The following is a 13,486-nucleotide window of genomic DNA, read 5'->3' as shown; positions in this document are numbered from 1 at the left end:
GCCCTTCCGGGGGGTGCCTAAAGCTAATCCCCCTTCCCCTAGCCTAACCCTAACCCTCTCCGGGGTTGCCTAACCCTAAGTCCCCCCCGGGAGCCCTAACCTAACCCTTCCCCCCGTGGCTGTCTGCGCTTGCTGCCCAGCTTACCTTCATTCGGTATGCCGGGCGTCGGGCTCCCGGCGTAGGGATAATGATAGGCGTTGGGATTTCGATGCCTATCATTAGTCCCCTGTCGGGATTGCACAGTCGGGAAGCTGGCGGTCGGCATTTCGACCACCGGCTTCCTGACTGCATACCATATATATATATATATATATATTGTTTTGTTTTTCCTGGTACATGCTACCTGTATGCGTACTGTGATGGTGACTGGTGGTATACACTCTGTATTTCTAGGTATTTTATGTCATGGGATGTCTGCATTTCTTTACGGGATATTAGCATTTGGATCATGCTCTAAGGTACAATATATGGTTTATTTAGTGTATAGATCTTTGTTTGTTTCATACACATTAGTTGGTCCTTTTGTGGTTATGGACCATGTTTTAGATATAGTCTCTGTCTAGTTTGGGATTAGTATCCCCAATATGGATTGTGCAAGTAGCATTAGACTACCGGCTAGATCAACACCATTTAGTGTCCCTATGGTATATATGTGTGTACTGTATATATGGGTGTCTATACATGGTCATAGTCACATTTGCAATAATATTATATATTTTTGGGGGAGCCTGGCAAACGTTGTCTTTTGTGTTCTTTTTTATCCACAGATTTAAAACATTGTTAAGAATGTGGTTAACTTATTAAGCCATTTACTCAAGTCTTGAGAAAGGTCCGATCAGGGACCCGAAACATCGACTAGACCTATGGCTATATTCATTCATATATGAGGAACTACAATCAGTAATAAAAGACAAATAATTAATATTTGAATTGGAGAGTGCTTTCTTCCTTCTGGAATTTTGTCAACTATATATATATTTATATATTAACACATAGTATTATTTTTGTTGCATTAAGCAAACAATTACCTACTAATTCTTAAATTAATCACTTCAGTTACAGCATAGGGCTCAGCCATGTTCCCTGGCTATGTGTCTTGTCTGAGGTATCCCACTGTGTACACAGGGGGCATAATTCTTCATATACTGTACTAATACAGTTTTATTGGCTATATCACTGCACGTCTAAATACAGTCTGAGTACAGTACTCTTAAAATGAACAAAATATGGATTCATATTTTAAACATACTAAATAATATTTGTTACTGTATGTAATTAATGTTAAACAAAGTTCTACCTCCTTCCATTGCTGTAAAAGTAGAATGTTCATTCTGTTACAGTGGTTATGCTGAAAAGGTTCAACAAAATGATATCTGCCTTTTTTGAACTGATATAAAACTATAGGGGCCTATTCATCATCACTTAATTTCTAAAAAAGCAGGTGAAATTAACATTTTTCACCTGCAATTGTAGAAATTAAGTGTCTGGGCCATTCATCAAGAAGTTAAAGCAGGAGATATCACAGATATATCCTGCTTACCTTCCTCTCGTGGAATGGACCGCTGTCCCCATACACTAGTATGGGGACAGAATTCATCAAGCTCTGAAAATACAACAGCTTGACTGCGGGAGCATTCGCCATCTTCAGATGGCGTTTGCTCCTGCTCGTGGATCGCAACCCGCTCCTTCCCTATGGGATGGAGTCCCAGGTTACAAAGAGGGATCCTTCCAGCTCCCTACGCCCATGTCCTGCTCCTTCCACCGGACACCAGAGCTTTTGTGCACATGCGTGACCTGTAGGTCATGCATACGCACTAGTGTCACTGCTCCGTAAGACCAGTGAAAAGATTCACTGAAGTACTTCGGGGAGACAGACGATTTTCACATTTTTCGAATTAGCTCTCTACGCCGGAGCAATGATATATTGCTCTAGCGCTCGCGTCAAGTTAGTATGTTAATTATCAGGGTCCGATTAACATAATGAATAGACCCCTAAATCAGATCACATGAAAACAGTGACTGTGGACACAGTCCGAAGTACAAATCAGACGTATTATGAACAGTGAAAAAAAGGAAAATGTAGTTGAACTTGTAAGTGAGAACTGGGAGTCAGCAGATTTATTATAAAACTGTCATGCATGGGTGCTGTAACAGAGCTCACTGGCAGTAAAGAAGGTAAGTCATTAGGACAACACCCTAATAAACGAATTTTTGTAGGTGATAGAGAAAATTAGTGATACTCAAGTAGTCCTTTAAAGTGCATAAGTCCTCCTCAACCAGCAAACGTGTTTCGAACTGTCTGTTCTTTTTCAAGGCATGCATTGGCTGTTCGAAATGCGTTTGGAGGAAGACTTCAGCACTTTAAAGAACCACTATACCTATGATCCGTGCAGACTGTAGGTACTTTTGAGGTTTGCCTTGTAGCTGGTCCGGACAGTTTACACTTGAGAAGGTTCATTTGAGATTTGTACCACCTGTTACAGAATGTCTAAGGGCTCTTTTGGATTATTTTTTAGCCGATTATGTGACAATAAATATATATATTTTTTGTAGATGAGATGAATTTCTAACATATGAATTGTTGGGGCAATAAACCTACACCATATCCAGATGATAAAGATACCTTGATATGAGTAATCAGCATGACCGCCATGTGAGTAGGGTATGCTTACCTTGCACATAGAACGATACATCTGAGTGAGTAGGGTACACCCTTCCTATTCCATTTACAGTGTAGGCACTACATTTTGGAGCACTCCTTCAGGTATATACAAAGATACCTTTTATGTGTTTATTTTATAATTTTTTAAGTGAGTGTGGTATAACTGCTATTCTATACACACCGATTTATGTGATCCATCAGATGTGGAAATCTCTATATTCTGTAATATTCCAATTAAGAAAAGAAGTACTACACATTTTTTTTCTGTTTTAGTTTACATATCAATGAGAACAAAACGGAAACAGCAGGACATCTAATCGAGGGACATCCATTGAGAGAGGATTTCTACAGTATCCATATATTTTATATCATTTTTATTGTTTATTATTTATTTCTTCATTGTTTTATCATACTGAATTACGTTAGGCTGAGCGCCTTTTTGGTTATCACTCATTTTCTTTTTCACATATGTTCAATATATTTTGGGCAGGGACGAGTGCTGACTTTGGTGCTTTTTGGGCCATTTGTTTTTGCGCTTAGACCCTATCCACTGATTTTATTTGTATTATTTCGGTAGGTAATTATACTGAAAAGCTGCACAGTAAATAAATATTAATTAGTAATTAAAAGTATGTCTTACAAAGTGAATTTACAACTGTATTGTTGAAATGGAAATTGATAATGTTGTTTTACATCATTAAGACCATTAGGTGGCACTGTAGTAGTTTAAAAAAAGATAGCAAGACCTTACACGTTGTATAATACAGTATGTTACATGCACAATACCAGTTTAGCCAGGATCACAAAACATACGTTGCCTGTTCTTTCTATTCTTCTTGGATAATACACAAGTACAAGCCAGGATCAAAACTAAGGGAGAAAAAAAAAACATCAATTCATTAGATGCATACAAAATATCTATGGGCCTGATTCAGAGATAGTCGCAGTGCCCATGTTTACTCAGTTTGAGTGATTATCAGTAATCTGCACCATACTTGCCTACCCTCCCGGAAATCGCGTGCCGCTCCCGGCCACCTGGAATGGCAGGAAAGCCTCTGCGACTGATGCTGTGTCTTTGTACGCAGTTGCTTGGATTTGCAAAGTCGCCGTGGTCAACTACATATCCCGACGGCTGCGACATTTGCATATTTTTGCACATACACTGCATACAAATTCGCAGCAGCGGCGGCATTAGCGTCCATCTCTGAATTAGATCAGTTTTGCTTTCTATAGGTCACTCACAGTGGCAAACGCAGGATTTTGAAAGGGGGGGTTTCCAAATAAATATTATCCTACCACCACCCACCCCCGGGAAAAAATATAGAGCAGACACCTGGCAGCATCTAATAAATATTATCCTCTCCCCCCCCAGGAAAAACATACAGCGGACACCTGGCATCATCTAATAAATATTATCCACCCCCCCTGAGCAAAACATATAGCAGACACCTGGCATCATCATATATATTTTAACCACCAACCGGGAAAAACATGCAGCAGACACCTGGCATCACATCTAGTAAATATTATCCGCCCACCACACCCCGGGAAAAACATAGAGCAGACACCAGGCATCACATCTAGTAAATATGTGCAGCAGTACATAAAACAGTAGAATGGCAAAATTTAATACATATTATCCCCTGCTGCACCACTCGCCAGCCCGCCACTTGCCCCCCTCCCAGCATATACAAACAGCAGTCAAATGGTACCATTTAATAAATATATTATCCCGCCCGCAAGACCTGGCGCCCTCCCCTTCCCCCACACAGACACACAGCAGTCATCTTATACAGTAAATATCCGGCTGCTTGCACCCCCATCTACGTCTTGCAGCTGCGGGACTCCACAGCGCTGGCAGTTGTGGACACTGGACAGTGTCCAGGCGGCAGGCGCTCTCATCCAGTGCCCCTGCCTATCGGAACTGACTGGGAGGGGCTTGCGCGCTGCAGCTCCCCCTACAGCCAGCCCAGGAAGTGTCTCTTAAAAAAAATAAATATATTTTGTTCAGGTGCTCGCCGGTGATGGAGCAACGGACATGGGGGGTTTCTAGGTACTCGTAACCCCCCCTGCGTGCGCAGGTGACTCAACACCACAATCTGTAATTTGTTGGACTCAATATTTATTTAGTACACATTATTAAACACTAAGGACATATTCAATTCCATGCGAAAAGTCATGTACTTTTCGCATGCCGGACTTTTCGCCGACGTTACTGGTCTTCAATGTGAATAAGTATCGTGCGCGTGCCAGCTTATCCCCGTATTCAATTACAAATTTGCAGACCCGGAGAAACTCTAATATGCGAAATGTCCTGTCAGATTTGGGGAAATCAGCCTGACACCCCCCAAAAGATAGACTGACATTGGGGATCACTATAGATACCCCCGAATAGCCCTGCTGAAGGTATTTGGGGTACTTAAATGATCTCAATAGCTGCTATTTAGCGTCTTTGCATAAGGGGTGAAGAATAGCAGTTTGCATTATTTTTTGGAGAAAATAAATAGTCCCAGCAAATTTGGGGTACATGAAAATGGGTGCTAGCATATTTTAATGTTGTTAAAGTGAAGTTTAAGAAAACTTAAAAAATTCCACCTGCTGCAAGCACCTGCAAACTTAAAAACACCTGGGGAATACTTGGGGACCCCCCTGGAGTCTATTTCGCTAGTTTTTAAGTTTGTCCCCCAACTTTTGATTTTTTTGCTCCCAAAATTAAAGTATATTTTAAACTTTTTTTGACACAGTTTACCTTTGAGGGACTGTCCCAAGGGTACAGGGGGGTTCCCGCAGCTTTGCACCCGAAAACCCCAATTCTGCACTTTTTTCCGACACCTATTCATAGTCGAAACTTTTTCGCAGGTCCTAACGCATTGCGTTTCCGCACTAGCGAAATGTGTTCGGAATTGAATACGGATGAATTTTTTCGCAAGGCAAAATTACGGCACTCGCGATACTTTTCAACAGAAACAGGCTTTTCGCGCCTAAGGGCCAAATGTAATAGGGTGAGAGTTTAGAAAATGTGGGATTTTAGCAGTAAAATTCTCACACTAATACATTGATCGAGTTGTGTTTTCAAAACAGGAATCACCTGGATGAGAGTTTAAATCTTGAGAGATTTTTGAGTCTGAAAAACATGAACGTGTGCCTGTTCTGTGACTTTATTACATTGGCTGAGTTTAAAAATGTGATAGTTTTCTCTCACATTTTCTAAACTCTCACCCTATTACATTTGGCCCTAAATGTTATATTGTGTATGCCTGCAATATTAAGGAGAAAATTCACAAATGTCACTTAAGCATTAAACTTACAAATAATTAAGAATGGGATCGGTATGATTTACCGCCAGCCGCGGAAACCCGGCAGAGGTGAAGATCCCGACTGCGCTAAAGGTAAGTATAAACTAACCTACCCCCCCCAACCCTAACCCTCCATTAGGGGTGCCTAATCCTAACCTCCCCACCCAAGTGCCTAAACCTAACCCCCCCTTCCCCGCTGCCTAATCCTAAATCTCCCGGGGGGGTGACTAACCCAAACCCCCTCCCTAGCCTAAACCTAACCCTGCCCCCCTCGGCTGTCCTCTCCCTGCGCCCGGCTTACCTTTGATCGGTAAGCCGGGTGTCGGGCTCCCGGCATAGGCAAAATGGCAGGCGTCGGGATTTCGACGCCTGTCATTTAACCCTTGCCGGGATTAGACAGTTGCGATGCCGGTGGTCTTCTTTGCAACAAAGGGAGCGATTCAGGTTAGAAATAGAGGAAGTGCAATGCTGAACGCAGATTCCCGATTATCATTTGCAGAACTGGTCCTGCGTGATCTGATTGACAGGCAGAGGCACTTAAGGGTGGTTGTGGGGGCGGTGACGGATGGCATTCTGCACCTGTTTTCTGGGAAGTGGCAAGGCCAGGATCTGCGTCCATGGACGCAGTTTCCTGGCCTCACAATTCGGTCAGCCTGCGTAAGCTGAGGCTTACTCAGCTGGCTGGCGCCATCCACAATCTATGATCGCGATGGTATCCCAGCCTGCGACCTCGGAATAGAAAAACGGAACGAGGTATCATTCCGTCATTCATTGCATTGGGTAATGTGTACCATGCATGGTCCAGGGTGAAGGTACATCGCTCCGACCATCGCAAGATTGCCGGCCCTCTAACATGTACCCAGCTTCAGAAGATCAAGTAACTGTGCATCTTGCACTGCAGATTTAAATTGTGCAGAGAGATTTAGATTTGGGAGGGGCGTATGCAAACTGAGATCTAAACTGCAGTGTAAAAATAAAAGATTTGTGGGCTACATGCAAAAGCAGCCAGTATTTAACCCACATGCAAAAATAAATTATGTATTTGCACCATACTTACCGACATTCTGGCTGCCCCCCTCAGGGAGGGGGCTGCCAGGTCGGTGCAGCAGGGTGGGTGGGGGTGGCTTAAGTAGGTGGAGCAGGGGCATATTGACCCTGCTGCCCGCTTTATAACACAGATATTAAGGCTTGTAAAGCAGGGGAAGGGCTACAATGCCGCAATTCAGTGCAAATTGCATAATTGCCGCTCCAAACTACCCACTTTCACACGCGGCGGGTTTGCGGGGAGGTACCGGCCCTTCCGGGGGACTTGGTTACTCTTGCGGGGTGCTCGGAGTGGCTCGGGAGGCTCCCGGCTGACCCGGGAGAGTAATCAAGTATGATTTTGCACCCCTTGTATTGTAACATTGTTTGTCCAGGTACATAGTTACTTGCTCTGGGCATACACTATACAATTATCTGTCAGATATCTGTCCAATCTGGCTGGTTGGAATGAAAACCTGGTAATGTATGGGAGCAAATGGCAGTCAATCATATGGTTTTAAACACTAGAAAACGGACAAAAAACATTTGTTCAAATTGGTTAAATTCATGTCTTAACTTTTAACCAATGTGTCTGCACAACCATTTTTATCTGTTTTTCAGTGTTTATGACCATATGGACAATTGTCATTTGCTCCCATACATTACCAGGTTTTCATTCCAACCAGCCAGATTGGACAGATATCTGACAGATCATTGTATAGTGTATGTCCAGCATTACTCTATCCAACGATTGTAAAGATTACAAGTAGGAAATGTGAACAAGTATTATTTAGCCACAATGCATATTATTGAAGTCCGATCTGCAACGGCTCTTGCCCTCTTACCTGAGGGGGACTACCGCTGCTTCTGGTCCCAGCGCCTGCACAATGAATGTCAGGCAACGGGACTTGCGCAGGAGCGTCGGCAGCGCCGCGCATGCACATAACACTAGACCAGCTTCTCAGGGCTGCGTTGGAAGCAGCCCCGAGAAGCCCTGTAGGGCTGCCCGAAAGGCAGAGCAGCGGCTTCCACTGGAAGCCGCTCTGCTTATGGCAGCCTGGACTGGCAGTTCCAGGGGGAGGAGGCATTTTCCCCTGGGGCTGCCTGTGTGCATGACTGGCAGGTGGTGCTTCAAATAGGAAACCACCCCTAGTCACAGTGTAGCCAGTGCAGTCATGGACTGCACTGGCTCACTGAAGTGGAAGACTTTACTGGGGGGGGTGCAGTCCAATTATTTAGTTACAGAGGGCCATGAACAAGAAAATCATAAGCGGAAAGTTAATTCTGCTGATCATCATTATAAGTGTGTATTTTGCACCTGCCTTTCAGGTCTGTCTCAGTAGCATATACATACTAGAACAAGCCTTTACTGTATTCGGTCTATGCTTGACTTCCCCTTCTCTCCCCTGTTCTGTCTCTCTGAGTGTATGTAGAGACATAACTGAATCTGCGTACTTACATAAGCATAGGCAGAAAGTTGTTTTATGGAGAAAAAAACACGTGTGTCCAACTCGACATAAAGTCTAAAGCATGCTAGTGTTTTGTGCTTTGTATGAAATGCAGTTGGTGAGCAAAGGATTTTCGTGGGTGGTGATTCCTCCATAACAACTTCTTAAATGCAAACTGTCACAGCACAATTTTAATACAAATTTATGACTGCCAAAAACCTTGCTTGCCGACATTCTGGCTGCTCCTTCCGGAAGGGAGCAACCACATTGGCATAGCAGGGGTGTGTGGTCGGCATAGGGGGGCACGACCGGACATATTACCCGGAATTTATGTGCGGGGCAGGGGCGTAGCCACACGATCACTTCATTTTGGCCCCGCCACTGCTACACAATGCCGAGATTACTGGAATTGTGAAGCAAGGGACGGGGCCAAAATGACGCGATTCATCAGCCACACCCGCTGCGGGGGTTTATCTAGGCTTGGCTGCCTTTCAGGGGGGCCAGGAGTGGCACCCAATTTTCAGGAGGCTCCCGGCTGAATCGGGAGGGTAGGCAAGTATGCCAAAAACACATAACAGGTTTACAGTAGGGGTGAGCGGGTTCGGATTTCTGAAATCCGAACCCCCCCGAGCCCCCCCGATCCGAGTCCGATCCGAATCAGGCTCGACTTTTCCCGCCTGACTCGGATCTGAAATCGAGGCAAAACGTCATCATCCCGCCTTCCGAGTCTCGCGGGTTTTGGATCCTATATAAGGTACCCACGTCGGCGCCATTTTCTCACTCGGCTGTGGACAGTGAAGAGGGAGGGTGGGAGTTAGGGCTGTGTAGTGTAGTGTAGTGTAGTGCTGCTGTTGTCCACTACTTCAAAGTCCATAGGGGCTGGCTGTGTTGTGCTGTGCTGCTGTTGTTAATAGGGGCTGTGTCCACTACTTCAAAGTCCATAGGGGCTGGCTGGACTGTGTTGTGCAGTCAGTTCTCCATAGGGGCTGTGTCCACTCCAAAGTCCTGTGCAGTGTCCCAGTCCTAAAGGAGTGCTGCAGTGTTGTCCAGGGGGTGCTCTGTCCATCAGGGGTGCTCCCCCCAAGTGCTAAAAAAATAATATATTTTTTGTGTTTGTGAATTGTGTGCGCAGTAGCCGCACGTGCATCAACAAAGTAGTGCCAAGCGTGCGCCTGTGTCATAAGTAAAGGGCCGGCTGGCTTGACCGTTAAGGGTGCTGTAACCCCCGAAAGTACACTCCAGTCCAAACCAAAAAAAAAATTATTTTCTGTGTTTGTGAATTGTGTGCGCAGTAGCCGCACGTGCATCAACAAAGTAGTGCCAAGCGTGCGCCTGTGTCATAAGTAAAGGGCCGGCTGGCTTGACCGTTAAGGGTGCTGTAACCCCCGAAAGTACACTCCAGTCCAAACCAAAAAAAAAATTATTTTCTGTGTTTGTGAATTGTGTGCGCAGTAGCCGCACGTGCATCAACAAAGTAGTGCCAAGCGTGCGCCTGTGTCATAAGTAAAGGGCCGGCTGGCTTGACCGTTAAGGGTGCTGTAACCCCCGAAAGTACACTCCAGTCCAAACCAAAAAAAAAATTATTTTCTGTGTTTGTGAATTGTGTGCGCAGTAGCCGCACGTGCATCAACAAAGTAGTGCCAAGCGTGCGCCTGTGTCATAAGTAAAGGGCCGGCTGGCTTGACCGTTAAGGGTGCTGTAACCCCCGAAAGTACACTCCAGTCCAAACCAAAAAAAAAATTATTTTCTGTGTTTGTGAATTGTGTGCGCAGTAGCCGCACGTGCATCAACAAAGTAGTACCAAGCGTGCGCCTGTGTCATAAGTAAAGGGCCAGCTGGCTTGACCGTTAAGGGTGCTGTAACCCCCGAAAGTACACTCCAGTCCAAACCAAAAAAAAAATTATTTTCTGTGTTTGTGAATTGTGTGCGCAGTAGCCGCACGTGCATCAACAAAGTAGTGCCAAGCGTGCGCCTGTGTCATAAGTAAAGGGCCGGCTGGCTTGACCGTTAAGGGTGCTGTAACCCCCGAAAGTACACTCCAGTCCAAACCAAAAAAAAAATTATTTTCTGTGTTTGTGAATTGTGTGCGCAGTAGCCGCACGTGCATCAACAAAGTAGTGCCAAGCGTGCGCCTGTGTCATAAGTAAAGGGCCGGCTGGCTTGACCGTTAAGGGTGCTGTAACCCCCGAAAGTACACTCCAGTCCAAACCAAAAAAAAAATTATTTTCTGTGTTTGTGAATTGTGTGCGCAGTAGCCGCACGTGCATCAACAAAGTAGTGCCAAGCGTGCGCCTGTGTCATAAGTAAAGGGCCGGCTGGCTTGACCGTTAAGGGTGCTGTAACCCCCGAAAGTACACTCCAGTCCAAACCAAAAAAAAAATTATTTTCTGTGTTTGTGAATTGTGTGCGCAGTAGCCGCACGTGCATCAACAAAGTAGTGCCAAGCGTGCGCCTGTGTCATAAGTAAAGGGCCGGCTGGCTTGACCGTTAAGGGTGCTGTAACCCCCGAAAGTACACTCCAGTCCAAACCAAAAAAAAAATTATTTTCTGTGTTTGTGAATTGTGTGCGCAGTAGCCGCACGTGCATCAACAAAGTAGTGCCAAGTGTGCGCCTGTGTCATAAGTAAAGGGCCGGCTGGCTTGACCGTTAAGGGTGCTGTAACCCCCGAAAGTACACTCCAGTCCAAACCAAAAAAAAAATTATTTTCTGTGTTTGTGAATTGTGTGCGCAGTAGCCGCACGTGCATCAACAAAGTAGTGCCAAGCGTGCGCCTGTGTCATAAGTAAAGGGCCGGCTGGCTTGACCGTTAAGGGTGCTGTAACCCCCGAAAGTACACTCCAGTCCAAACCAAAAAAAAAAATATTTTCTGTGTTTGTGAATTGTGTGCGCAGTAGCCGCACGTGCATCAACAAAGTAGTGCCAAGCGTGCGCCTGTGTCATAAGTAAAGGGCCGGCTGGCTTGACCGTTAAGGGTGCTGTAACCCCCGAAAGTACACTCCAGTCCAAACCAAAAAAAAAATTATTTTCTGTGTTTGTGAATTGTGTGCGCAGTAGCCGCACGTGCATCAACAAAGTAGTGCCAAGCGTGCGCCTGTGTCATAAGTAAAGGGCCGGCTGGCTTGACCGTTAAAGGGTGCTGTAACCCCCGAAAGTACACTCCAGTCCAAACCAAAAAAAAATTATTTTCTGTGTTTGTGAATTGTGTGCGCAGTAGCCGCACGTGCATCAACAAAGTAGTGCCAAGCGTGCACCTGTGTCATAAGTAAAGGGCCGGCTGGCTTGACCGTTAAGGGTGCTGTAACCCCCGAAAGTACACTCCAGTCCAAACCAAAAAAAAAATTATTTTCTGTGTTTGTGAATTGTGTGCGCAGTAGCCGCACGTGCATCAACAAAGTAGTGCCAAGCGTGCGCCTGTGTCATAAGTAAAGGGCCGGCTGGCTTGACCGTTAAAGGGTGCTGTAACCCCCAAAGTACACTCCAGTCCAAACCAAAAAAAAAATTATTTTCTGTGTTTGTGAATTGTGTGCGCAGTAGCCGCACGTGCATCAACAAAGTAGTGCCAAGCGTGCGCCTGTGTCATAAGTAAAGGGCCGGCTGGCTTGACCGTTAAAGGGTGCTGTAACCCCCGAAAGTACACTCCAGTCCAAACCAAAAAAAAATTATTTTCTGTGTTTGTGAATTGTGTGCGCAGTAGCCGCACGTGCATCAACAAAGTAGTGCCAAGCGTGCGCCTGTGTCATAAGTAAAGGGCCGGCTGGCTTGACCGTTAAAGGGTGCTGTAACCCCCGAAAGTACACTCCAGTCCAAACCAAAAAAAAATTATTTTCTGTGTTTGTGAATTGTGTGCGCAGTAGCCGCACGTGCATCAACAAAGTAGTGCCAAGCGTGCGCCTGTGTCATAAGTAAAGGGCTGGCTGGCTTGACCGTTAAAGGGTGCTGTAACCCCCGAAAGTACACTCCAGTCCAAACCAAAAAAAAATTATTTTCTGTGTTTGTGAATTGTGTGCGCAGTAGCCGCACGTGCATCAACAAAGTAGTGCCAAGCGTGCGCCTGTGTCATAAGTAAAGGGCCGGCTGGCTTGACCGTTAAAGGGTGCTGTAACCCCCGAAAGTACACTCCAGTCCAAACCAAAAAAAAAATTATTTTCTGTGTTTGTGAATTGTGTGCGCAGTAGCCGCACGTGCATCAACAAAGTAGTGCCAAGCGTGCGCCTGTGTCATAAGTAAAGGGCCGGCTGGCTTGACCGTTAAAGGGTGCTGTAACCCCCGAAAGTACACTCCAGTCCAAACCAAAAAAAAATTATTTTCTGTGTTTGTGAATTGTGTGCGCAGTAGCCGCACGTGTATCAACAAAGTAGTGCCAAGCGTGCACCTGTGTCATAAGTAAAGGGCTGGCTGGCTTGACCGTTAAAGGGTGCTGTAACCCCCGAAAGTACACTCCAGTCCAAACCAAAAAAAAATTATTTTCTGTGTTTGTGAATTGTGTGCGCAGTAGCCGCACGTGCATCAACAAAGTAGTGCCAAGCGTGCGCCTGTGTCATAAGTAAAGGGCCGGCTGGCTTGACCGTTAAAGGGTGCTGTAACCCACAAAGTACACTCCAGTCCAAACCAAAAAAAAAATTATTTTCTGTGTTTAGCCGCACGTATATATCAAATCGATATAACATAAATGGAGGACCAAACTTTCTCCGATAAAAATAAAATAGAGAAAGATCAAGAATCACTTCCTCCTAGTGCTGAAGCTGCTGCCACTAGTCATGACATAGACGATAACATGCCATCAACGTCGTCTGCCAAGGCCGATGCCCAATGTCATAGTAGAGGGCACATACAATCCCAAATGGCAAAGTTCAGGAAAATGACCTTGAAAAAGACATTTAAATCAGCTGAAGAGAAACGTAAACTTGCCAATATGCCATTTACGACACGGAGTGGCAAGGAACGGCTAAGGTCGATCCCTAGTATGTTCATGACTAGTGGTTCAGCTTCACATGACGATGGAAGTCCTCCTCCCACTAAAAAAATCAAAAGAGTTAAGCTGGCAAAAGCACAGCG

The 13,486-nt window shown here is 45.2% G+C and overlaps 1 protein-coding gene across 1 annotated transcript in view; it reads right to left on the bottom strand.

Moving 5' to 3' along the window:
* VIT (vitrin) overlaps positions 1 to 13,486 on the bottom strand; it is a 192,064-nt gene that overhangs the window by 75,880 nt on the left and 102,698 nt on the right. The window contains exon 3 of the mRNA XM_088474404.1: positions 3,477 to 3,533. Coding sequence (XP_088330530.1) covers positions 3,477 to 3,533 — 57 coding nt within the window. The remainder of the gene's footprint in view (positions 1 to 3,476; positions 3,534 to 13,486) is intronic.

Source organism: Taudactylus pleione, unplaced genomic scaffold (assembly GCF_031769625.1).
Source record: "Taudactylus pleione unplaced genomic scaffold, aTauple2 ptg000154l, whole genome shotgun sequence".
Lineage (NCBI taxonomy): Eukaryota > Metazoa > Chordata > Amphibia > Anura > Myobatrachidae > Taudactylus > Taudactylus pleione.
This window is presented reverse-complemented; position numbering and strand designations above follow the sequence as displayed.